The sequence below is a fragment of the Neovison vison genome, chromosome 3 (genome assembly GCF_020171115.1).
Source record: "Neovison vison isolate M4711 chromosome 3, ASM_NN_V1, whole genome shotgun sequence".
Lineage (NCBI taxonomy): Eukaryota > Metazoa > Chordata > Mammalia > Carnivora > Mustelidae > Neogale > Neogale vison.
The window spans coordinates 74,824,608-74,852,535 of NC_058093.1; the positions used below are offsets into that span (position 1 = coordinate 74,824,608).

At 37.8% G+C, this 27,928-nt stretch overlaps 1 protein-coding gene across 8 annotated transcripts in view; it reads right to left on the reverse strand.

Moving 5' to 3' along the window:
- Positions 1–27,928, reverse strand: part of CCDC141 (coiled-coil domain containing 141) — a 226,410-nt gene that overhangs the window by 107,524 nt on the left and 90,958 nt on the right. For all 8 annotated transcript variants that reach the window (XM_044242441.1, XM_044242437.1, XM_044242436.1 and 5 more), the window contains one exon: positions 7,295–7,411. In XM_044242441.1, the coding sequence (XP_044098376.1) occupies positions 7,295–7,411 (117 nt within the window). The remainder of the gene's footprint in view (positions 1–7,294; positions 7,412–27,928) is intronic.

Sequence of the window (27,928 nt, forward strand, 5' to 3'; positions counted from 1 at the left end):
TTTGGGGGTGTAATGAAAGTTCGAATTGCAGTGTAGTCAGCTTCTTTATATAGGTTAATATTTGCCACAATGGGAAGAAAAATGATGTATAAAATATTTACATGGTGTAATAACATGCAATCATTAAAAAACAGGTTTAAAATATGCATTTAAATGGAGAAATGTGAGATTCCTGGGTGGCTCAGCCAGTTAAGCATTTGCCTTCAGCTCAGATCATGATCCCAGGGTCCTGGGATTGAGTCTCACATCAGGGTCCCTGCTCAGTGGGGAACTTGCTTCTCCCTCTACCTGCTCTGCATGCTGTTCCACCTGGTTGTACTTTCTTTCTGACGAATAAATAAATAAAATCTTTAAAAAAAAAAATAAAAATAAATGGAGAAATGCTTACGATATAATGTTAATTGGAAAACTCACACTGCAAAACAATACATACACAATTATATATATATATTATATGCATACGTATATAATATATATAATTATACATACATATAAAAATACACGTAGAGTATATTATACACACATACATAGTTTGGGGATACTCAATTTTATGTATGTTTTATATTTTCTTCCCATTTCCATACACATCCACACAGTACAGGTGATTTTAACTTTCTTTACTTTTATGTATTTTCTCACTTTTCCAAAATGAAAATGTACTATGTAATCAAAAAAATAAAATAAACATATTTTTATTTAAAAATTTTTTTAAAAAATTTTATTTATCTATTTGAGAGAGAGAGCATGCACGTGTGAGAGTACAAGCAGGGAGAGGGGGCAGAGCCAGATTCTGTGCCAGTTGGACCAAAGTGGAGCTCAGTTTGGTGGGAGAGGTGGAACACAGCGCTCAGGAATAATCCTGCCACCCTAAGATCAATGCCTGACCTGAAACCAAGAGGATAAAGTTCAACTGACTGAGCCACCCAGGTGCGAACCTAAACATATTTAAAGAGTTACTTCCTTGTAATGGTTCTATTAATGAGAATTATGCATTTATCATATTCAAATAAGCATGCAAGAGATCCTGCTTTACTTCCTTATCTTATAGTTAAAATAGTTATAAATATTTTGTAAATCTAAACTTGACTTTTCCTCTAAATAAAGTTTATGTGGGACCTAAGCAGTAGTATTTTTTTAAGATCTCCAAATAATATTATTTAAAGGAACCTGAGGCCAAGATCACAAATCCAATTTATGAAATCATTCAGCAACAACTGCAAAATATTTTCAATGACTTGGAAAATCAGATTATATGATGTGTCATGGAAGATGGTTTTAATCTTGAAGCTGAGGAATGTGAATTCTACTATATTAAAACATTGAAGATGATGTTTCTGTACACGTCAGAATACCAAAGATTATTGTTAATCAAGGACTTTATAAACAATATATAGTCATTTGGGAAATTAAGGAGAATATGGACATACATGAAATAGATGGTGAAAACCTCTAAGTTAGTGTCAGTTCAAATCTTGCGGGGAAATTGTTAAAATGCAGACTCTGACACAATAAGTTTGGTGGTTAGAGTCTGGGATTCTGTATTTCTAAAACTTCCAGATGCCACTGCTGCTGTCTGGGGGCCACACATTGAAAAACACAGCTTTAAGTCTCTCTTAAGCCTTTAACGTGGCAGTTAAAGGTTAACAGTTAACATAGCACTTTACCTAAAGTTTCATCAAAATTGCAAGAACTTTCTAAGTGACTTTTCTGTCTTCAATATCACTCTCTCTCATTCTTACTTTTCACAGTTTCCAAGGTAATTTACAAAAATGCAAATCAGCTTAAGCCATTACTACACTTGGATGGTACCTCATTGCCTGTCATGCCTCTAACCCAAATGCTTATAGGAGCCAAGCATATAATATAAATAAAGTGAAGCAAAGGTGGGAGGAGAGGTAGTAAGGAGGAATGGTAGGGACTGTGGAAAACTGTAGTGCAGATGTCTTTTTAAAAGGAAATAGCTATTATGGGGCTCCAGACAAGTGTTGCTATGTCTGTATGGAAAGGTGAGGCTGATATTGCCAGATCTCCCAGTTTTTTTAGAAGGAGAAGAAATCTGGGTTGCTTTTTTGATTAAAAAACATCACCATTCTAAAAATGACAATAAATTTCCTTTAAAGATTGATTGATGGATGGATGGATGGATGGATTTTATAGAGAAAATGAGTTCAGGGAGGAACAAAAAGAGAGAGAAACTTTAGCAGACTCTTCCCTGAGCTCAGGGCCCACATGAGGCTCCATCTCATCACCCTGAGATCATGACTTGAGCCAAAATCAAGAATTGACACTTAACACACTGCACCACCCAGGGGCACTAACAAAAAAATGAAAGAAAAAAAAAAAATCCTGATGCCCCAGACTACCTGGAATCTCTGGGCACAAGATCCAGACTTCAGTATTTTTTCAAAGCTCCCTGGTGACGCTAGGGCACACGAACTACAAAGGGTCTGAAAGTGAACCAAGGTTTGAAGCAATATTAGTGAGAGGATTAAAGGTCCACACAGTGGTATGAAAATTACTTCAAACCAAAAACATCTGAACAACCAGCAGTCACAGAAATATTACCTAAACTTAAACAAAGTCTCCTGAAAATACAACTACCATTGGCCCTCTTCTCAGGGAATTTCCTAATTGAAAAAAGACTGACCCCCACCAGCATAAAGTACAAATTCAGCTGCCATTAACTCTTCACACTGGGAAGAAGACAGACTGCCCATTTCATTAGCATCAAAAAGCCCAATAGAACCTTGCATACTCATTGAGACCCTAAACCCCCCAAACCTTTTTTGTTAAATTTATATATATAATCATCAGCTTCTGGCTATTCCACAAATTTCCCATTACTGGGACCTCCCATGCGTGTATGAAAATAAACCTTGTCTTTACTCCTTGTCTTTACTTCTGTTTGTTATCCATTAATTTGCAGGCATTGAATCACTGGACACAAATTGGAAGAGGAAAAGTTCCAATTGTACTTCCAGTACAAGTTCATTCCTGAAAGCAGTTTTTATATGAACATTATTTCTGATGTGTGGAAGAAGGAATGATTACACCTTCTCCAAATAGATAATAAGGAAGTGTTTGTTTATATATTATTTTAATACATCCTAAAACTAACTTTGAGGGGCACTTGGGTGGCTCAGTGGGTCAAAGCCTCTGCCTTGGGCTCAGATCATGATTCCCAAGGTCCTGGGATGGAGCCCCATATAGGGCTCTCTGCTAGGCGGGAAGCCTGCTTCCCCCTCTCTCTCTGCTTGCCTCTCTGCCTACTTGTGATTTCTGTCAAGTAAATAAATAAAATCTTAAAAAAAAATAAAATCAATTTTGAGCTTCAAAGTTTGAATTCAAGCCTTGGAGAATCAAATTAATACATGATAAAATCTAATGGCATTTAAGGTTTTAAGCAAAGGATGGTTTATAATCATCAATATCTGCTATTTCTTTATCTGCTACATATGTAAAAGGAAAATATTTTTCATATTTAGTAAAGAAAATATAATGATTTAACATAATTTATTCCTAGTCAAAGGTTATAACAAAAATTCTTTTAGTTCATTTTTTCAACACATTCTGAAAAAGGCATTACATTTATTAAAAGGTAAAAAGTTTTCTAGGGGCGCCTGGGTGGTTTAGTGGGTTAAGCCTCTGCCTTCAGCTCAGGTCATGATCCCAGGGTCCTGGGACAGAGCCCTGCATCTGGCTCTCTGCTCAGCAGGGAGCCTGCTTCCCCCCACCCCTTTCTGCCTGCATGTGATCGCTCTCTCTCTTTCTGTCAAATAAATAAATAAATAAAATCTTTTTTAAAAAAAGTTTTCCATATTTCTTATTTGAGTAAATTCCAGTAAGAAATAATAGAGGCATTTTCAAAATGTATTTTAAAAATCTTACTGCTTAAAAAATGAGACAATACAGAACAGCTCCCTGCTGTTCAGTTTAGCTGGGGGGAGCAGAAACACCTACTTGCCAGTGTTACCAGATTATTTATATGTGTTTCACTAATGAATCGCCAGCTTGAGGCCTTATTCATGTGTAAAATCTCCTTTGAAAGACACACTCCCTCTTCCTCTCCTCATACTCACACCCAAACAAAACTCCAGAATGTAATATGCTGTTTCCTGTTTAAGGTCGTATAAAAGTTGAATCTGTCTGTAAGAACAAGGGACGAGATGGTTGAAAAAGCACGGATGAAAAGTATTTGAACATTTACCCCATCCAGGGAAAAAGAAAAGCAGCATTTTTGAACAACCATTAAAATGTGGGTGTTTTTGTAGTATTTTTTAATTGAATTTTCATGCCTTCTCCTTATAGGCGAGAAAGGTAAGGCTCAGAGAAGTCAAATGTTCCCAAATTTACACAGTAAGTGACAGTAGGGATTTGAGCCAGTTCTTTTCCCCCAATGTGGATGTAACCTATTATAACATTATTATTTATTTTTAGCAAACTTGCTTATCTAGGTGGGAAGAGGTTAGTAAAGATAGCTAAGGAAAGCATTTAACCAGCAACGTCTGGAAGGTCCTTCCAAAAATCCTAATACTGTAAATAGGACTGGTTTCGTGGGCAAAACACCCATGTCATCACACCAGGCCCTGAATTTAGAAGATGTGAGTGCTTGGTTTAAAGCTCTGCTGTTGCTGTATTGAAATTTCAATAATTTATTAAGAAAATCCTCCATATTTTCATTTTACACTGGATCCTACATATTAGGTAGCTGGTCCTTCCTTTAAAGGCCAACAAAGTGAGAATAAATTTTATAGATACGAGAACTTTTCTTGAGGAACCACAATGGTTGACTCTCAGTGTCAGGGGCATAGGGCTTAGAATAGAATAATGGCAGATACCATGACAGGAGATATGCCAGGGGAGAGCTTTCTGGGTGTGAAGCTTTCTTTCCCTTCCTGTTTAGTCAGTGCTTGTGAATGTACCTTTTTCGGGACAGAAGATAGTAGCTGCAGTCCAGCAGCATCCAGAGGGAAGAAACAACATCAGGCTATCACAAGAATCTACCAGATAGATAGCTAATGTATGAGAGGTAATCAAACTGACCTGTTTCTTAGTGAGCCCTCTCCAACTCACACTAAGCGAATGGGATAGAACATACCCCAGGGAATTGGGTCTTGGAACAAAGTGGGACTGAAAGTCCAATCAGTGGGAAATCCTCCAAGGGATCCCCTCCTTTATATGTATCTGGGGTGGAAGGTAAAACCACAAATGGCTGAGCCCTAATTATAACAATAGAAGCTCTGCACTCAGGGGCACACAGCCTCCCACCAGAAGAGGACAAGCTGGAGTACCAGCTGTCATACCTCCCATGCCTTACCAGTTAAAATTTCTGATATCCCAAGGGAATACTAGCTCAGGGGAAAATAACATCTGATGAACATAAGCAACACACTGAAATACATGAATCAGAGGAAGTAGAATTAAGGCACTGGATAGCTCAAACAGCTAATGTGTGAATAAAGTACACTTTAAGATACAAGGTGAACATTAGATAAATGAAGCAGGTAAAAACAATTATGAAGCAGAATCAGTGTGAGGTACTGGGCATGAAAAATGGGGAACCACTGAAGTGAAGAAACTTGGCAAGAGAGCTGAATAACAGAAAAAGTGTGACAAGAGAGTCAGTGAGCTAGAAGGTCAAGTATTTCAGAAGGAATAAAGAAATAGGACACAGTTAAAATTATGAAGGAAGTAGAACATTAATATCTATACAACAGAACTCGCCAAAGTCCTATTAGAACTGAGGTTAGATGTCAACATCTAATTTCTCCAGACTATGAGATTTTCCTCAGGGCTATGAGAAACCATGCCCAGCTACAGGTAATATAACCCCAAATATAACTAAATTATGCAAGTAAACCATTTTTGTTTGTTTTAAAGAAGGCAACAATCCTGTGCAATTCAGGTCATCTCTTATGCTTAGCATGTAGGGATTTTGATAGAATTTTCACTGATAAAACAAGTTGGACACCCACAGAATAAGCTGCTGTTTAACCTTAATGAAAAAAATTAATCTCCTAAACAGATAAACTAAATGTTAAAAAATTTTAAAGAACTTTAAAAAATCATTAATCATAGCAATCTTCTGTAATTGCATCTTTAATCAGTCTGGCAAATATTCATACCAAACATATAAAATGCCCGTGTATACTGCACTGCTCAGAGAGAGGCCATAAACAAGCAAACAAAAGCGTCATGATTCCTATGATATTTCTGTCCAGATAAATGCAGTTTACTGCTTCCCCTGCCTGCCTGTACCGCAGCCCCTGCCATATCCCATCCTCCCAAATATGTAAATATTTATTTGTCTTCCTTATTTTCAACCTTCATCTAGTCATGCTGGTCCATTGTTTTCCAGAGCTTCAAGACTTGGCTGTACCTGCAACTATCAACCACTCAAGATACTAATAATAGAAACTTCTCTTAAGTCTTGATACTGATTAGTTTTCACTGTTCCTATTCAATCTAATACAAATGGACTTTTGATTCCTTAGAGATCAAAATGGAGCACTTGTAAAGAACTTTGGTATAGACCCCACATATACAAATAAGTCAATTGCCAAATAAGAAGACACAGTGGGAGAGAAGAATCTCCACACAGCCCCTCTGCTCAGCTTGCTTTCAGTAGTTCATGATTCCATTCTGCACATTCCACATACCTACAAGTGGTTGACTGACTGGTAGCCATAACTTTTTTGCAAAATGAAGAAATGTGAAGCAAGTTAAGGAAATAGGGAAATGTAAATGGGAACAGCAAGAAAACTATACCTGGAAATCATAAAATTAATAGCACAATGAGACCTCAGTGTAGAAAAAAACAATTTTTTTTTTTTAGAAAGCTGGTAGAATATAGATTTACAAGCTTTGGGTCTGGAGTTAGATAAGACCTGAATCAAATTCCAACTCTGCCACTAACAAGATATATTACATTGGTCAAGTATTTTCCATTTCCAAGCCTCTGTGTTTTGTTTGTTTTGATCTATAAAATAATGCATGCTCCTTAGGGGTTTTGTGCTAATTTAGATAATGCATCTCTTATATTTAATATGGTATTTAACGGATAATAACTACTCAAAAGAAGATAGTTATTATTATTGTAGAGGCTGTTTTGTTCCTTATTACTCTAGAAGCCCAGTCAGTAGGTAGTGGTATTAGCTAATACTATGCGAATCTTTTCTTTGTAAATAGTGAATTATTCAGAGAGAGTTTTAGTATTTCTCTACATTACCTACAGAAACATATTTAAAAAAAAAAAGACCATGCATTTTAAAATTATTTTTAATGTGTCTCTTACCTTTGCTTGTATTATCAGTTCCTCATGTTTACAGATTAGCTCCTCATTGTCTGAAAGTGATGAGCCTAGACTTTGTTCCTGTAAATCTCTTAAGGTTTTCTGAAACCAACACGTAACCTAGGTAAAAAGCAATAAAGAGAGATCAAATTTCAAGTGATTAGAATAAGTAAATCAAAATTCAAAAATATTTCCTATTTCCTTAACTTTTTCAAAACTTAAGCTATTTCAGCTTCTTTCTACATAAGTTCATCTCACATATTAAATTAATATGACAGGTTTGTTTTTTCTTCATTTCAATCTACATAAGAGAGAAAAATAAAGTAATCCCCCAAAGCATGAAAATGATTTATCAGTTCAGTAGATTACATGGAATGAAGGAAATAATTCAAAATCTCCTAACAATGAAGAACAAGAATAGATTCCCACAGTCTATAAATCATGCATTCTTTTAGAATATAAATCTTCCCTGGATAAGAATATGAATCTGAGTACAGTTATATAAACATACATGAAGATATTAGACAGCATATGTAGAATTATATTTCCACTATAAAAAGACAATACAAAAATATTTCAGCAACACAATTGCTATAATTGTTGAAAATCTGTAATCAGAAAATAAGTGGAGAAGTTATTAAAATTCTACTGATATTATAAATAGCTAAGGGCATGACTCACATTCATTTAGACTTGATTTACAATACATGATTTACTCAGTGTTGAAACAACAAATAACAAAGGCCTTGAAAGAAGCTGTGCATTTTTAAATGGTAACGTAAATGGACATGAAGCCCCTGGATGCAGATTCTTTATTTCAGTTAAATTAAAGAGAGTTTTACTTGCAGATCCTACACAGTGCTATCTCCATGATCACATCACAGGTACTGATCCTTAAGAGCCCACAACATACTAGACAGTTTGCTACTACTTGCTTTTTGGGCATCATCTCTATTTCTCTCAACAACTCTCTAACAAGTATGATATCATCGTTGCAGAGATGAGGAGAGGTGAAGCGGCTTATCCAGGGCCATATAGTAAGTGGCAGAGCCAGGTTTGTCTCCAAACCTACATTATTCCAAAATACATGCTCTTTTCATTGTGCCGTGCTGCCATCTTAGGTAACCCAAAGTCTTACAGCCCTGGCCTTCAGGAGGAACTACTTCAAGACTGAAGAATGAATCCTGGCATCCCATTCAAAATGGTGTGTGGTGCCCAAACAAATGTACTATGTTTTTTTCCAGCCCAGGTTGTCTTGCCTCCAACCACCTCGGGATTTCTCTGAACTCTTATAACATAGAGAAATGTGCAAAGCAGGTAGTCGAAGAGAAAGCTAGTTAGTCCTGAAGCTCCACATAGTAAATGTACACCTCCCTTCTCACCACACACCCACTACACAACAGTCAAGTTAGGGGTTACTTAGAATAGAACATTCCATTATCATCACAGGGCTGTTATCACCAAGCTGATTATGAGATCAAATGGTTATACTAACACTTAGCATTTTTCAGCATGGAATAAGAAGTACAATTTGGGGTAAGAGGGTTCCTCCAACTTTCTGCTAACTGGAAATCTTTGCTAACCAGCATTTTTACCTACCGTCAGTGCAATTAAAAAATAATGGTAACTCTGTAGCAGTTTTCATACGAAGTATATTTCATTTTTTTAGAATAATACTTGGCAACCTGTACACAATATAAACATTTGCCAATCTCTATATCTAAAGTATTATATAGGTATAAACAATTTTTTGAAGATAATCTTTCTGTTATCCCAATCAGAACTAGGTGTTATGTACAATATGCATATTAGAACACAAAAAGAGTATTTTATCAAGATCTATAAAGTTTATTCACTAATTTATTTAATTTTTATAAAAGTAGTTTCTCACAAAAGATGCAGTGAACTTATTTAAAACCACATCCAGAGGAATGATTTAAAGGTTTCATCAAAGAAACATGGATCATGAATATAACTAAGTTTAAGAGAGCATTTACTAAGTACTGGGAGTGAGTTTTATTTATTCTTAGCTAACATGGGAGGAACTCACAAATCTCAAGAATGCTTTAATAGGGAAAGTTAATATAGTATCTGAGTGAATAAAAAAAACGAGTACAAACAGGTGTTTGCTAATCTCTGAAAACAGGTGAGAACCCTGAACCCTCAGATAATCCTGTTCAATTTTGTGAGTCAAAGACTTGTCATCTGGCGCATGCCAGCAGTGATGAAAGCTGGCGAGGAGTGAGTTGTTTTGATTTTTAAAAGGCATCTACTGACCTCATCCCCTAGATTTGGCAAATACTTTTTCAACCCCCAAAGGATACTATTCCTATACAGCAACACTATTCCTTATAAGAGAATGTAGTTAAAGATCTATGTTGGTATTCCGTGTATTCTGATCACATACCTTCCTGATAAAGCATGCTGACTCTTTAGATCTACACATTTTTACTACCAAATACACCCTGGGAGGAAACATAAAAACAAGTTGGCATAAAACTCAGAAGTAAGTAGTTCATCGTCAGGGTGTTACTTCTCATCATGAGGCATCACATACATGAGTAGTCTTTTAGATCAGATTTACTGTGTAGTGCTGTGGCATACGCACAGGATAGGTTCTCCGAGTCCTTCTGATGTAAAAGCACGACACCCTAAGTTGCTGAGAGTGTGTCAACCATAATATTCTGGCACCTAATAATTAGTCATTGCATTCCACAAGTAGCTACTGCAGACAGCTGCACAGATATTCCAAGAGCACTTTTTATAAGTATTTAAATTAAATCTGCTGCTGTTCAAAAGCCTGAGTGATAAGAACAGTAAATGATGCATCAGGACATTCTGTAGAACATGATCCTTGCAAAAGGATGGGAACATAAACCAAGGGTTCAGGGGATGCAGAAAAGAAGGAAGAAAAAAAACATTCAAAGTATGCCCTAGAAATCGATTCTGGGCAGTGATAGATTAAGGAGAAAATTAGAACATTTCTCCTCTCTTCTCAGTTCCTACTTTTCAGCTCCAACTAAGCAATGTGTTCATGATCATTCCACCAGTTTGACATGACATTCTAGGTACTCAGTGCCCAGTGGAGATAGAACAAAGATAGAGAAGGGATGGAGATCTTTCTCTGTGGGGAGAAGGTGAACACCTATCAGAGAATAAAGGAAGATAGAAAGAGAAAGGAAGTCAGTAAAGATTCAAAGCAGAAGCAATTAGGAATGTTTAATGAAAACCAAGAGCTGCCTTGGAAATGAGAAAGAATTGCCAGGAAAACTCACTCAAACGCTGTATGTAGACCTGCAAGATCCTATATGGTAGCCACTAGTCACACATGACTATTGAGTACTTGGATTGTACCAAGTTCAAAGTCAGATGTGCTCTAAGTATAAAATACACAGCAAATTTCACAGACTTTGTATAAAAAAATAATACAAATACTTGTTAAGGATATTAGTACTGATTAAATATTGAAGTATTATTTTAGATACATTAGGTTAAATAAAATGTATTATTGCTTTTTACTTTTTATATGGCTTTTCACTTTTTTAATGTGGCTACTAGAAAATTTCAAATCATATATGTGACTTGAGTTATATCTTTATTGAACAGTTCTGTCATTCAAGGATATTTAGACTATCCATATTGGTTAAGTGAAGATCTAAGGACTGAGTTTTAATTAAGGGCAATTTAAAATAGCAGAGTCAAAAGAATGGTTCTGAATTGGTAAGCATTTATGGACCACTGAGGGGAGGATAAGGAAGTAGAACTAATGACACTTCCAAAGAAACCCAATAGTTTAGTAAAGGAGAGATCCGATGACAGCTTTAAGGAGGCAGAGGCAACAACAGGGCCTCTTGACACTTTTTTCTTTATTTATTAGATGAGACTTAAGCATTTTTTGCAGGCACAGTGACTGAAGATACATGAAGGAGAGTGGATCCAGGAACATACCAGGAAGAGGAAAGGTTAGTTTGTGTTTATTGGACAACCCATCCCCACTTCAACACCCTGCTATGAGATAAAATGAAGGAAGGAAGAGAAATGAACCCCTCCCCTTTGGCAGAAAGAGCTCAGGGACTACCTTAGGCAGGTTACAAGTTACCTCATTCAATCTTTATATCCCTCTTCTGTGGAGAGATTTTCTTTTTCAGCAGATTAGGAAACACACCCAGCAGGAGTGTTATGAGTTTAGCAACTTGCTTAAGGTCACACAACCAATAAGAGGAAAATCCCACAGACAAAAATGTCATGGTCAGAATTCACACTTTCTTGTTTAATGTTTTTCTTCTCATCACCTCCATCTGCAGAACCAGAGGATTCCAGGGGAGAGAAATGGTTCTTATCAGGCTATTTTATGAACATTCTTTTTTTTTTTTTTTAAATTTTATTTATTTGATAGACAGAGATCACAAGGAGGCAGAGAGGCAGGCAGAGTGAAAGGGGGAAGCAGGCTTCCTGCTGAGCAGGGAACCCGATGTGGGGCTCGATGCCAGAACACTGAGATCATGACCCGAGTTGAAGGCAGAGGCTTTAACCCACTGTGCCACCCAGGTGCCCCTTTACGAACATTCTTAAGATAAAAACCAAAATGCAACACCGTAGTTAGAAAGTCTAACACAGAAAAAGTTTCTGCGGACTACCACTGGGGCTCAGTGGAAATATTGCCTTCAAGAGCACAGGTGTGGGTCAGGCCCATTAGTAGACTTGCCTGAGAAGAAAACGCCAGCTATGGGCAGAGAGGCAACAGCAAGTGCAAACTGAGAATTCCAAAGATTGGACTAATACATGGGAGCACCAGCAATAGAAAAATGCACTCTGACAGTCAAGAAGAAAAAATTCATGTGGCAAGAAGTGAACTTCTGCGGCAGCCCAAAGCGATACATCAGACTGCCAAAAAAACTACCCATCTCTTTTTGTGCAATTTATTCTACAATCCAAGATCAGATCTTGTTTTTTGAACTTTGTTTAAAAGTATGCTGGAGGAGGTGAGCCAGCAATAAGCAATTCAAACCACCTTAACAGAAATGCTTAAGGGAAGATGAAAATCTCTTCAAATTACTTTTATTTTCTTTTCCATGTGTGAACAATTCTTGACAAATAACCAGTTACTACTAGAGACAAAAACTGATAAAGGAGAGTAAAAGACATCAGTTATTTATCTTCTTTAACCCAAGATTTTTTGATAATCTCTCTTGCAAGTATCAAAAATGCACACATATACCAAAGTGTCTTCAATCATAGTGGATAGCCACAGGTGACACTTCTAACATCTACTTTGTTTTTGAAGGCATGTTAGCATTATAACAACTATTTTATCTCCCATAATGTTTTTTTTATTTTTTACATTCTTTTTTGTATTAGACCATATGGTCAAATGTGCTCTGTATTTAATTAGGCAATAACAAAACTTCAAATATCCATTTGCTCCATTGGGCGATCATGTAGATTAGGGAAAGAGGCACTAAAGCTGTGTCATTAATGTTTATAAGTGAGGACTTGGGAGCAGGGAGGAAAGAAGAATTACTGTCAAAAATGTGGTTGGGTTTCTTTTTAGATAGATTGTGGGACTAGTTATTGGCTAACCAGTTATTAGCCAATTACTAGTTATTTGGTCTTTATTTCATTGATTCTAGGAGGATAATGTTCACAATATTTCTTTTCTGGAATTTGGAAAGTCTCTAGGAATTATGGAAGTCAACTGGAAGGTACTAGTATCTCCTCAACAAATTATGGAATCCTAGTGTTCTCTGTTGATGGGTAGTGGGAAAGCTAAGATATGTTGTCTGTCGTGAAGCTTTTTTTTTTTTTTTTACTTTATAAACAGCTTCATAGATAATCTAATTCCCTGTCTAGGATCACAATTTTATGTATTTAATTATTCTGATTTGTGTTGGCATATCATTTTTCTTCTCACATCTATATAGCAAGAATAATGTCACTAAGGACTTTCTCCCTTCCCAAGACTGGCCTCAACTCTTGTTTATGTTTATGTAGGCACTTCACTTTCAGCTACTTAATGGAAGAAAGCTGTTTACTCCAGTAGCTAAAATCAGTATGGTGGATGTGTCTGGGCCCAAATTTTATTTCTAGTATTACCTCTGACTCATTGGGGCAAATCTTCTCAGCAGTAGAAGAAAGCCTTTATTTCAAGAAAGGAAACAGAGACTAGCCCAGTGTCCCAGCAATGTACATTTCTGCCAAAAATATCTAAGGAACAGTTTGCTCAATATAACCTAGGGCTCCACTATAAGTGATCTGAAGCTAATTATATTCATTGTGTGTGTGTGAGAGAGAGAGAGAGAGAGATAGATAAGGAAGGAAGGAAGGAAAGAAGGGCAGGGGAGGGAGAGAAGGGAGAGAAGGGAAGGAAGGAGGGAATAGACATTATAGAGTTACTTAGGAGAGGGATGAAAGTTTGACATTTTCACATTACCATCCAGTTCCTATGCCATGCAGCCAAACAGGTTTCATACTGAAGCTTTAGCCAGATTCTTGTTTGTTGGAAAAAAATGAGAGTCAGAACCTATCATATTGACAGGATAAATAACTGTTAAATGTTAAGAGATGTTGCCATTCTTTCCAAGTATTCTATTTATTTTGTTTGCTTATAAATCTTAAAAAGCATAAAAATTAATCATACCATTTGCTTGTCTTTGGGGACCAGAGAGTGACAGCAAAAGAGGGAATGAGTCCCACTTTCTGGCCAGTTTGGGGTCGTAGTATTTTTGAGGAGGAAAAAAAAGCCAACAATCTCCAGCACCAGGGGCAGAGAGGAAACAGAGTTCAGGGTGGTGGGAAGAGATCCACAGAGAGGCTGGAGCTTAGTAGATAGCTCAGGTAGCAGCAGCTATCCCTGCCACGGGATGGGAGGGTTTGAGGATCGGGTATCAATGCAGAACCTTCCCAGGGAGCACCCATACCAAACAGTTTTGTCATCAGTCCTACTACTGCAGACAGTGTTATTTGGTCACAGTGTGTGTCCCCAGTCCTCTCACGGCTGATTAGGGAGCTTAAATAATTGTGCCTAATTAAAAGTTGGTAGGTCAATTGAAGAGTATGTAGAAATGACAGACTAAGCTCATGATTACATAATCAACCGTAAGAAGTATAAATGAGCTAAAAAAAAAAATAGCTAAAGGGTGAAGAAAGTTAAAGAGAAAAAAATTAATTTTAAAATTTATCTTACAAATAAATTTGACTTTCTGAAACTTGGCTGACTACCAAGCTGTTAAATGGCATTTATTTCCCCTCTACATCATAATGTTTTAGAAAGCTAAGATTTTTTTGTAATTTAGAGAGTTGATGTGAGATCTGGCCAATGTGCAGGATTTTATGCATCAGTGGTTATCCAGTAAAGCTCAGAAAGTACCCACCAATGTATAGAGCAATATGGTGACCAGATGAACATTTATTGAGCACTTACCATATGAAAGTTGTGCTCTAAGCATTTTTACCTATATAACATTGTTTATTTTTATAGAAAATCTATAAAAATCTATAGATATTATTTTCATTTTACAGAAAAGAAAACTGAAGCATTGAGGTAGCTAATAAATGTAAAAGCTAGAATTTATATCCACACTATCTGCGTCAGAGTCGCTCTGTCAGGATTTCTGACATGCAATGTCATTGCACTGCACTAAGACATCAGTGTCTTAGCATGAGTGCGTGCTAACCACTTTGGCATAATGGTTAGCGTACATTCTAATTAGAGGAGGTTCTATTGTTTTCAAAATCCTATGCTTCTCCTGTACTTTCAGATACTTTGCATCTACTGCTGGTATGTCTTAGAGCAAATTATAGAGATAGCCCATGTGCTAAAACTCTGAAATAAATTTTAATCTATGAGTGCCTGGAAAGTTATGTATGTCTGTTACTGGGCTGAGCTATTGGATACCAGTATCTGCAAGATAATTCAACCTTTATTGTGGTTTTATGCCAGTCAATGTTAGAAACCTGCATTCAGAGAGGTTGTTTTTAAAGACATATTTATTCATTTTTGAGGAGAAAATGAGCAGGAGGGAGCCAAGGAAAGAAACTTAAGCTGACACCACACAGAGTGTGGAACCAGACACAGGGCTCAATCTCACGACCCTGAAATCATGACCTGAGCCGAAAGCAAGAGTTGGAAGCCTACCTACTGCACCACCTAATCTCCCCAGAGAGACTTAAAACAAAAGAAAACAAAACACTTACCACTATACTAGGCACTTTTATTTTATCTCATATTAATTTAAGCAGGTCAACCATTCAAGCTCTAAGTTGTATTTAGAAGATTGTATCATATAAAGGAGAATATACTTGCACGTATGTGTGTATGTACACGTGTGCATGCACACACACACGTTTTATAGCTGCCCACCAAGTAGGTACAAGACTGGTATCCTGAGGCTGTGCTTATATGTGCCATTTTGATGTCATTTTAATTGCCTATTGACAAGGAATATGATTATGTATGGTTATACCATTATGATAAACATGGTACTCAAATTATAAAACCTTCCAAATGTGAATTCTATTACCCTTTGTCCCCCCTGCAAAGATTTGTATCTTAAAAGTATGTACAATCTGGGTAGTAAAAAGAAATTATCTGCCTTTATGTCTTACTTAATTCTCTTAGATGTCCTTGACACTGTCTTGTACAAAGAGACCATGAATAACTTAGTTTTAATTTATTTGTTTGTCTCACTTATGCCTGATTGGAGCAATTGAGAAAAATTACATTCATAAATCTTCTTGCCAAGATAATTAATTATGCACGAAATATTCCAAGCTGCTTCTGATTTTCATTAATGAAGCAGATTATCTGCAAAACAAAATGCTGCTGGAGTTGGAAAGAAAGGTCAGCTAGCCGTTCATCTTTAAGTGTAAAGCAAGTGCACATTTTTACATCTGAAAAACAATGATAAAGAGAGAACATGCTATGATTATGTTTATCAGATTATCATATCCCAGTTAAGAGAAGAAAGTATGTGGTTTTCATTTGTTTTTTTCCCTGTTATTGAAATAAATCCTATGTCACCATCACTCTGGTCAATTTCTTTTCCAAAGGAAAATTAGCTGAACTATATAGTTCAAAGTACTGGGCCATAAGCCCTTAGAAACAGAGAAGCACTAAATGCATCTTTTAAAAGGCCCTTATGAGAGAAGATGTGTCAGATACTCAGACAACCACATTATTATTCATCAGTAATCTTTGCTCTAATTCTCTACTTAATTTTCCTTTTTCTTAAGTGGTTATAATGATAGACAATGCTGGTATTTTATCACTGTAAGATTTGACAGATCTTATGTTCCTCTAAAATAAGTACAGAACTGACAAAAAAGTCTTTGCCTTCCAATGGTACATGTGCCTCTGTATCAACTCATGGTTCCACAATGTTCTAGGCTTATAGGCAGACCATCCAGGAACATGATAGTCATGGAGTCCAGATTACTATCTAACAGAGTCGCATCGTGTTAGGACATCTGACTTGGTGTTGTTGCGGTTACTACCCTTCACCACTGCATCAACAAAACTTTATTTTTTAAAAGATTTTATTTATTTACTTATTTGAGGGAGAAAGATGGAGATAGTGAAAGAGAGCACAAGGAGGGAGGAGAGAGAAAAGCAGGTTCCCTGCTGTGCAAGGAGCCCAATGTGTAGACGCCATCCCAGGACTGTGGGATCACAACCTGAGCTGAAGGCAGACACTTAACCAATTGAGCCACCCAAACACCTCTCAATAAAACTTTAAAATAGAACATTCCAAAAAACTTAAAGGCTTAGGTAAGATAAATATGTTTGTATTTACCTGAATTTTAAAATACTTCCTGGTTTGGGGTGCCTGGGTGGCTCAGTGGGTTAAGCCTCTGCCTTCGGCTCGGGTCATGATCTCAGGGTCCTGGGAGAGCCCAGCATTGGGCTCTCTGCTCAGCAGGGAGCCCTGCTTCCCCTTCCCCCTCTGCCTGCTTCTCTGCCTACTTGTGATCTGTCTCTGTCAAATAAATAAATAAAATCTTTTTAAAAAATCAGGTAATAAGATAGCATGTATAGGTTAATTCCATTATTTTTGTGTTTGGTTAGGTGTTTCTTTGATAAATGTGTTGGAGGCAGGGGCCTGGGTGGCTCAGTGTGTTAAGCCTCTCCCTTCAGCTCAGGTCATGATCTCAGGGTCCTAAGATCAAGGCGCACATCCGGTTCTATGCTCAGAGGGGAGGTGCTTTCCCCTCTCTCTCTGCCTGCCTCTCTGCCTACTTGTGATTTCTCTGTCTCTGTCAAATAAATAAACAAAAAATCTAAAAAAACAAAACAAAACAAAAACCAGGTGTCTATGTGCCTGTGACTGTGCTCATGTTTATATAAAGGTCTAGAAGGTGGCGGTATACCAAGTGCTAATAGCAATTTTCTATATGGATAGTGATCTCACCTACATTTCTAACAAATGAGCATTATTAAGTCACAAGCAGAAAAAAAAATACAACTATCTTTTTTTTTTTTTTTTTCCTTCAACAGAGAGAGGCAGGGGGTGGACAGGGGAGAGACGGTGGGGAGAAAGGGAGAAAGAGAATCTTAAGCAGGCTCCACATCCAGCACAGAGCCTGATGCAAGCATCCATCTCATAACCCTGAGACCACTGACCTGAGCCGAAATCAAGAGTTGGACGCTTAACCAACTAAGCCACATAGGTGCCCCCTTTTTTGTTTTAAACTAGTAATTAAATGCCCATTGAACAAGTATGGCTCTTGAGATGCTCAAAGTAAGCTTTATTTAATCATGCTATTGAACTCAAGACAAATAATGAGATTATCCTTTAATGCAGAAATAGTCTTTACTTGAGTATGGTGGTAGAGATAGGTAGGAGTATAGGAGTATGTAATATGCTGGGTCTTCACTGTCCTATTCAGAGAGGATAACAAAAATTGCTAATACCAGTATAGCCGTTCTATGGGGCAGATTCTCTTCTAAGCACTTGGCATTATAATAACTTGTTTGATGATCGTAACAACATTTTGAAGTAAGTACTATTATATCTATATTTTACAGAAAACTGAGTCAGAGAGAGGTTAAGTAATTGCTCAGTTACTCAGCTACTAAGTGATAGAGCCAAGACTTTAACTTAGCCAATAGTCTGGACCCAGTACCTTTGCTCTTACAAGCGAGCACACAGAAGCAACAGTTACTTTATTAATTATTAATTATTCCAGCTGTTATCTCTGGTGTTAACAAGAGAGGATATAACATGGAATATTTTAAGATTAAGAGCCTAAATTCTGTATTTATGGAAATGACTAACTTATTTATTTGCCAATTTTATAAAAAATTTACATTTATTTGTATTATTATTTTAAAATTGATTTTCATTTGTGACTGTTAGGAATGGAGTCTAATTGAAAGCCTAGTTCTCTTAACCACAAATATACATTCTTAAAGCTTTGCTTTACCTAGAGCAGCCACTGAGAACCAAATGATATTAAGAAATTTTGACATATATACCAACAGTAATGCCAAGCCCAGGGAAAAGAATATAGACCAGATGAGAAAGAATTCATAGGTTATAAGGCTTAACCAAAGAGAAGGAAGACTAGGAAACTAATATTTTGTAAGCTCCTCTTAGAATGCTAGGCATTGTGCTACATGTTTTATACACGTTATTTCATTTTATCATTAGAACAACACTGTGAATTGAGAGTTATTATTCCCAATTTAAATGTGGAACTCAGAAACAGGAAAAGATGGTGGAAGATAATAGGGAACCCTATTTCAACTGGTCCCCTGGATTTAGCTGGATATCTATCAAGCCATTCTTTTTTTTTTTTTTAAGTTTTTCTTTATTTATTTGACAGACATCACAAGTAGGCAGAGAAGCAGGTAGATAGAGAGGAAGGAAAGCAGGCTCCCTGCTGAGCAGAGAGCCTGATGCAGGGCTCAATCCCAGTACCCTGGGATCATGACCTGAGCTGAAGGCTGAGGCTTTAACCCACTGAGCCACCCGGGCGCCCCCTACCAAACCATTCTCAACACCCATAAAATTAGCCTGAAATGTAAGAAGATATATTTCAATCTCTACAGAGTATCTCCAGAGGTCTCGAGGTATGAAGCAGGGGCCTGTGATTCTATGTGTAGATATTGGAAGATAAAGAGAAAGGAGTGAGAGCCACCATAAGCTGGTGCCAAGAAAACGAGATAATACCAGAGAACAAAAGCATCCTCCCCTGGGACCAGGCACAAACTTGTAGACTGGTAGTGACAGGGAAAGGACTTTAGTGTGAAGCCTACAGACAGGATTCAGGGGAGGCTCATGGTTTTAGAAGCACAAAGGGCAGAGATGTGCCCAGCCCTGGGTTCCCTATAAAACACTCCTCTGGGATTGTTGCTGTGGGGCACAAAACCGGGGAGGCTGAAGTTTTTAGGTTTTTAGACTTTTACCTCAGACAGAAATAGAAACAGTGTGGCCTGGAAAGCTCAGTGAAGAGCTTTCCTCTATTCCTCTACTGTGATCTCTCTATTCTGAGACAGGGGTTTGGATGCAATCACTTCTGCTCTGACTCTTGGAAGAGACTCAGAAAGCCACTAGGGAAAGCCACCAGAGAACAAAAGCCACAAAAAAACAGTTTTCACTGAGACCATCTCCCCACACTGGGGGCAGGGCAACTCTGCCCAAGCAGGGTTGCCTGAGTAACAATGCAGCAGGCCCCTCCTCCAGAAGACATTCTGGAAGAACAAGAGGATGACAACCCTAATTTCCCTATAAAACAGGTGCATCTTACTTGGGTCGTAGTTAATACTTTGGACTCCATACATTCCCTCAACCACCCCTCAACAGAATGACTAAGAGGAGAAACCCCCAACAAGACAAGAATCATAGACTGTGGCCTCTGTCATAGACCTAATGGATATGGATACAAGCAAGATGTCAGAAATAGACTTCAAAGTAACAATTGTAAAGTTGATATCTAGGCTTGAGAAAAATATTAGCAACAATATAGAATCTCTAAGGGCAGAAATGAGACCTAATTGAACTGAACTTTAAAAAGCTAAGAATGAAATGCAGTCTAAACTGGATACTCCGAAAGCCAGGGTAGAGAATGAATTAGTGGGCTAGAAAATAAGGTGATAGAAGGAAGCCAAGGAAGCCTGGGATAAACTCCTGAAAGCTGAAAAGATCAGACTGAGAGAGATTAATGATGCCATGAAACTTTCCAATGTCAGAATTATTAGGATCTCTGAGGGAATGGAGAGTGAGAGAGACAGAGAGACAGAGAGAGGTCTAGAAGATATATTTGAGCAAATTGTAGCTGAGGACTTCCCTAATCTGGGGAAGGAAATAAGTACTTATGCCCAAGAGACAGAGACGACCCCTCCCAAGATCAATGAGAACAGACTGATGACATATATTAGTCAATATATTAGTCAACAATTTGAAAATCTTGGATCCTAGGGAACAATCTTGAAAGCAGCTGGGCGGGGGGAGAGATTACTTACATACAGAGAGAGGAACTTCAGAGTAATGTCAAACCTGTCCACAGAGACCAGGCAAGTCAGAAAGGGCTGGAAAGACATATGCAGGGTACTAAATGAGGAGGACATGCAGCCAAGGATACTTTATCCAGCAAGGCTGTCATTGAGAATGGATGGAGAGACAAGGAGCTTCCAAGATTGGCAGAAACAGAAAGAATATGTGACTACCAAGCTGACCCTGCAAGAAATATTAAGGAGGGTTCTGTAAAAGAAGGACCCCAAGAGTAACATAGACCAGAAATTTACAGAGATAATCTACATAAACAAGGACTTCACAGGAAACATTATGGCAATAAAATCATATCTTTCAATAATCACACTCAACATGAATGGCCTAAATGCTCCCATGAAATGGCACAGGGTTGTAGACTGGATAAAAAGACATCCATATGCTACTTACAAGAGACTCATTTTGAACCTAAAGATATATCCAGATGGAAAGCGAGAGCATGGAGAACAATTTTTCGTACCAACAGACCTCAAAAGAAAGCTGCAGTAGCACTTCTTGTATCAGACAAATTAGATCTTAAACTAAAGACTGTAGTAAGAGACACAGAAGGACACTATATCATTCTTAAAGGGTCTACCCAACAAAAAGATCTAACAATTGTAAGTATCTATGCCTCCAACATGGAAGCAGCCAACTACATAAGCCAATTGTTAACCAAAATAAAGGAACATTTTTTTTAAAGATTTTATTTATTTATTTGACAGACTGAGATCAGAAGTAGGCAAAGAGGCAGGCGGGGGCGGGGGCGAATCAGGCCTCCCACTGAGCAGAGAGCCCCAATGCAGGGCTCAATCCCAGGACTCTGGGATCATGACCTGAGCTGAAGGCAGAGGCTTAACCCACTGAGCCACCCAGGCGCCCCAAGGAACATTTTTTTTAAAGATTTTGTTTATTTGAAAGAGACAGAGAGGGAGAGGGGGAAGCCATCCCCCTGCTCGGCAGAGAGTCTGATGGGCTTAATCCCAGGACCCTGAGCTCATGACCTAAGCAGAAGGCAGACACTTAACCAACTGAACCACCCAAAGAAATGTATTGTTAATAACACCCTAAAGAAATGTATTGTTAATAACATTTTAATAACAGGTGACCTCAACGCTCTCAGCAATAGACAGATCATCTAAGCAGAAGATCAACAAAGAAACAATAGCTTTCAGTGACACACTGGATGGGATGGACCTCATAGATATATACAGAACATTCCACCCTAAAACAACAGAATGCTCATTCTTCTCTAGTGCACATGAAACTTCCTCCAGAATAGACCAAATACTTTGTCATAAATCAGGTCTCAACTGATACCAAAAGACTGAGATTATTCCCTGCATATTCTCAGACCACAACATTTTGAAACTGGAACTCAATCATAAGAAAAAATTGGAAGGAATTCAAACACTTGGAAACTATAAACCATCCTGCTTAAGAATGTTTGGGTCAACCAGGAAATTAAAGAAGAAATTAAACAATTCATGGAAACCAATGAGAATGATAACACATCCATCGAAAACCTATGGGATACTGCAAAAGCGGTCCTAAGAGTGAAATACATAGCCATCCAAGCCTTACTCAAAAAATAGAAAAATCCTGAATACACAAGATAACTTTATACCTTAAAGAACTAGTGAAAGAACAACAAATAAAGCCTAAGCCATGCAGGAGAAGAGAAATAATTAAGATTAGAGCAGAGATCCATGAATTAGAAACCAGAAATACAGTAGAGCAGATCAACAAAACTAGAACCTGGTTCTCTGAAATAATTAATAAGATCAATAAACCACTGGCCAGACTTATCCAAAAGAAAAGAGAAAGGACCCAAATTAATAAAATTATAAATGAAAGGGGAGAGATCATGACTAACACCAAGGAAATAGAAAAATTAGAAATTATTATCAACAACTATGTGGCAATAAATTAAGCAACCTGGAAAAAAAATGGATGCCTTCCAGGAAACCTATAAACTACCAAGATTGTTTTGAAACAGGAAGAAATTGACAATCTGAGTAGACCAATAACTAGTAACAAAATTGAAGCAGTGATTTAAAAACCTCCCAAAAAACAAGAGTCCAGGGCCTGATGGATTCCCAGGGGAATTCTATGAAACATTCAAAGAAATAATATTTATACTCCTGAAGCTGTTTCAAAAAAATAGAAACAAAAGGAAAACTTCCAAACTCATTCTATGAGGTTAGCATTACCTTGATCACAAAACAAGGCAGAGACCTTATCAAAAAGGAGAATTACAGACACTTCTCCAAAGAAGACATGCTGGAGGAGTCAAGATGGCGGAGAAGTAGCAGGCTGAGATGACATCAGGTTGCAGCAGTTCAGCTAGATAGTTATCAAATCATTCTGAATACCTACAAACCCAACCAGAGACCAAAAAGAAGAAGAGCAGCAATTCTAGAAACAGAAAATCAGCCACTTTCTGAAAGGTAGGATGTGCGGAGAAGTGAATCCGAAGCAATGGTAAGATAGACCGCACGGGAGAGGAGCAGGCTCAAAGCAAAGTGGTGGAGCAATGGAGCACAAAATTCGAACTTTTTAAGTCTGCTCCACTTAGGGACATTGTTCCAGAGGCTAAGCTGGGGTGGAGTCCTCACGGGGATAGTATGGTCTCAGGTCCTGTGGGATCACAGAAGGATCGGGGGTGTCTGAGTGTAGCAGAGCTCACAGGTATCAGAGCGAGAAGCCGGCTACAGAGACGGAGCTGAGGAGTGAGCTCTCAACTTGGGGTTACCTTAAGTTGTGATCCGCAGCACTGTCAGACCACTGCTCTTTGAGCAGGGACCCCAAAAGTGGCAGATCCAGGGAGACCCACCTTCATCTGCTAGAAGAGCAGTGCAGCAGGAATCTGCTGGGTTTGGAGATTTCAAACAGAGTTCTGCATCAGAGACAGAAATGCTCAGTCACAGGCCGGGTTTAGCTCAGGCTAAATGCCTCAACCAAAACACACAGGGTATCAGAATGGATAAAAAAAAACAAAACCCATCAATATGCTGTCTACAAGAAACTCATTTTAGACCCAAAGACACCTCCATATTTAAAGTGAGGAAATGGGAAACAATTTACCATGCTAATGGACATCAAAAGAAAACTGGGGTGGCAATCCTGTTATCAGATAAATTCGATTTTAAGCCAAAGAGATGAGGAAGGACACTATATCATACTCAAAGGGTCTGTCCAACAAGAAGATCTAATAATTTTAAAAATCTAGACCCCTAACATGGGAGTAACCAACTATATAAACCAATTAATAACAAAATCAAAGAAAGGCATCAACAATAATACAATAATAGTAGGGGACTTAACATCCCCTCTCACTGAAATGGACACATCATCTAAGCAAAAGATCAACAAGGAAATAAAGGCCTTAAATGACACATTGGACCAGATAGACGTCCAGATATATTCAGAACATTCCATCCCAAACCAAAAGAATACAAATTCTTCTCTAGTGTACATGGAACATTCTCCAGAATAAATCACATCCTGGGTCACAAATCAGGTCTCAACGAGTACCAAAAGATTGGGATTATTCCCTGGATATTTTCAGATCACAATGCTCTGAAACTAGAACTCAATCACAAGAAGAATGTTGGAAAGAACCCAAATACAGGGAGGCTAAAGAGGATCCTACTAAAGAATGAATGGGTCTATCAGGAAATTAAAGAAGAATGGAAAAAATTTATGGAAATAAATGATAATGAAAATACAACTGTTCAAAATCTGTGGAACACAGCAAAGGCAGTCCTGAGAGGAAAATATATAGCAATACAAGCCTTTCTTAAGAAACAAGAAAGGTCTCAAATACACAACCTAACCCTCCACCTAAAGAGCTGAAGAAAGAAGAGCAAAGAAAGCCTAAACCCAGTAGAAGAAGAGAAATCATAAATATCAGAGCATAAATCAATGAAATAGACACCAAAAAAAAAAAAAAAAGAGCAAATCAATGAAACTAGGAGCTGGTTCCTTGAAAAAATTAATAAGATTGATAAACCCCTGGCCAGACTTATCAAAAAGAAAAGAGAAAGGACCAAAATAAATAAAATCATGAATGAAAGAGGAGAGATCACAACCAACACCAAAGAAATACAAACAATTATAAGAACATACTACGAACAACTACACACCAGCAAATTTGACAATCTGGAAGAAATGGATGCATTCCTAGAGATATATAAACTACCAATACTGAACCAGGAAGAAACAGAAAACCTGAACAGACCCATAATCAGTAAGAAGATTGAAGCAGTCATCAAAAGTCTCCCAATGGGGGTGCCTGGGTGGCTCAGTGGGTTGGGCCTCTACTTTCAGCTTGGGTCATGGTCTCAATGTCCTGGGATCCGGTCCCGCATCAGGCTCTCTGCTCAGCGAGGAGCCTCCCTCTTCTCTCTCTGCCTGCCTCTCTGCCTACTTGTGATCTCTCTCTGTGTGTCAAATAAATAAATAAAATCTTTAAAAAAAAAAATCTCCCAACAAACAAGAGCCCAGGGTCAGACAGCTTCTTAGGGGAATTCTACCAAATACTCAAAGAAGAATTAATACTATTTTTCTGAAACTGTTCCAAAAAATAGAAATGGAAGGAAAATTTCCAAACTCATTTTATGAGGCCAGCATTACGTTGATCCCAAAACCAAAGAGCCCATCAAAAAAGAGAATTACAGACCAATATCCTTGATGAACACAGATGTGAAAATTCTCACCAAAATACTAGCCAATATGATTATTCACCACGATTCAGTGGGATTTATTCCAGGGCTGCAAGGTTGGTTCAACACCTGCAAATCAGGCAATGTGATACAATACATTAATAAAAGAAAGAAAAAGAACCATATGATACTCTCAACAGATGCTGAAAAAGCATTTGGCAAAGTACAGCATCCTTTCTTGATCAAAACTCTTCAAAGTGTAGGGATAGCGGGTACATACCTTAATATCATCAAAGCCATCTATGAAAAACCCACAGCAATTATCATTCCCAATGGAGAAAAACTGAGAGCTTTTCCACTAAGGTCAGGAACATGGCAGGGATGTCCACTATCACCACTGCTATTTAACATCATACTAGAAGTCCTACTTTCAGCAATCAGACAACAAAAAGAAATAAAAGGCATCCAAATTGGCAAAGAACTCAAACTCTCACTCTTTGCAAATGATATGATACTTTATGTGGAAAACCCAAAGGACTCCACTCCAAAACTGCTAGACTCATACAGGAATTCAGTAAAGTGTCAGAATATAAAAACCAATGCCCAGAAATCAGTTGTGTTTCTATACACCAACAGCAAGACAGAAGAAAGAGATATTATGGAGTCCATCCCACTTATAATTGCACCCAAAACCATAAGATACCCAGGAATACACCTAACCAAAGATGCAAAGAATCTGTACCCAGAAAACTATAAAGTACTCATTAAAGAAACTGAGGAAGACACAAAGAAATGGAAAAATGTTCCATGCTCATGGATTGGAAGAACAAATATTGTGAAAACGTCCATTTAATCTACACATTTAATGCAATCCCTCTCAAAATACCATCAATTTTTTCAAAGAAATGGAACAAATAATCCCAAAATTTGTAGGGAATCAGAAAAGACCTCAAATGGCCAGAGGAATGTTGTAAAAGAAAGTCAAAGTTGGTGGCATCACAATTCCAGACTTCAAGCTCTATTACAAAGCTGTCATCATGAAGACAGTATGGTACTGGCACGAGAACAGACACATAGATCAATGGAACAGACTAGAGAGCCCAGAAATAGACCCTCAACTCTATGGTCAACTAATCTTCGACAAAGCAGGAAAGGTTGTCCAATGGAAAAAAGACAGTCTCTTCAACAAATATTGTTGGGAAAATTGGACAGTCACATGCAGAAGAATGAAACTGGACCATTTCCTTACACCACACACAAAAATAGACTCAAAATGGATGAAAGACCTCAATGTGAGAAAGGAATTCATCAAAATTCTTAAGAAGAACATAGGCAACAACCTCTTTGACCTCAACCACAGAAACTTCTTCATAAAAACATTGCCAAAGGCAAGGGAAACAAGGGCAAAAATGAACTATTGGGACACTTCATCAAGATCAAAAGCTTTTGCATAGCAAACTAAACAGTCAACAAAACCAAAAGACAACTGACAGGAATGGGAGAAGATATTTGCAAATGACATATCAGATAAACTGCTAGGATCCAAAATCTATAAAGAACTTAGCAAACTCAACACGGAAAGAAAAAATAATCCAATCAAGAAATGGGCAGGGGACAAGAACAAATATTTTGGCAAAGAAGACATCCAGATGGCCAACAGACACATGAAAAAGTACTCCATATCACTCGGCATCAGGGAAATACAAATCAAAACCACAATGAGATACCACCTCACACCACTCAGAATGGCTAAAATTAACAAGTCATGAAACGACAGATGCTGGTGAGGATGCGGAGAAAGGGGAACCATCCTACACTTTTGGTGGGAATGCAAGGTGGTGTAGCCACTATGGAAAACAGCATGGAGTTTCCTCAAAAGTTGAAAATAGAGCTAACCTACAACCCAGCAATCACACTCCTGGTATTTACCCTAAAGATACAAATGTAGTGATCCAATGGGGCATGTGCACCCTAATGTTTATAGCAGCAATGTTTACAATAGCCAAACAATGGAAAGAGCCTAGATGTCCATCAACAGATGAATGGATAAAGAAGATGTGGTATATATATATACACACACACACACACACACACACACAATGGAATACTATGCAACCATCAAAAGAAATGAAATCTTGACATTTTCAATGACGTGGATGGAACTAGAGGGTATTATGGTGAGGGAAATAAGTCAATTAGAGAAATACAATTATCATATGATCTCCCTGATATGAAGAATTTGAGAGGCAAAGTGGGGGTTTTAGGGGTAGGGTAGGAAAAAAATGAAACGTGTTGGGTTTGGGAGGGAGACAAATTTTAAGAGACTCTTAATCTCACAAAACAAACTGAGGGTTGCCAGGGGGAGAGGGTTAGGGAGAGGGTGGCTGGGATATGGACATTGGGGAGGGTATGTGCTATGGTGAGTGCTGTGAAGTGTGTAAGCCTGATGCTTCACAGACTTGTACCCCTGGGGCTAATAATAT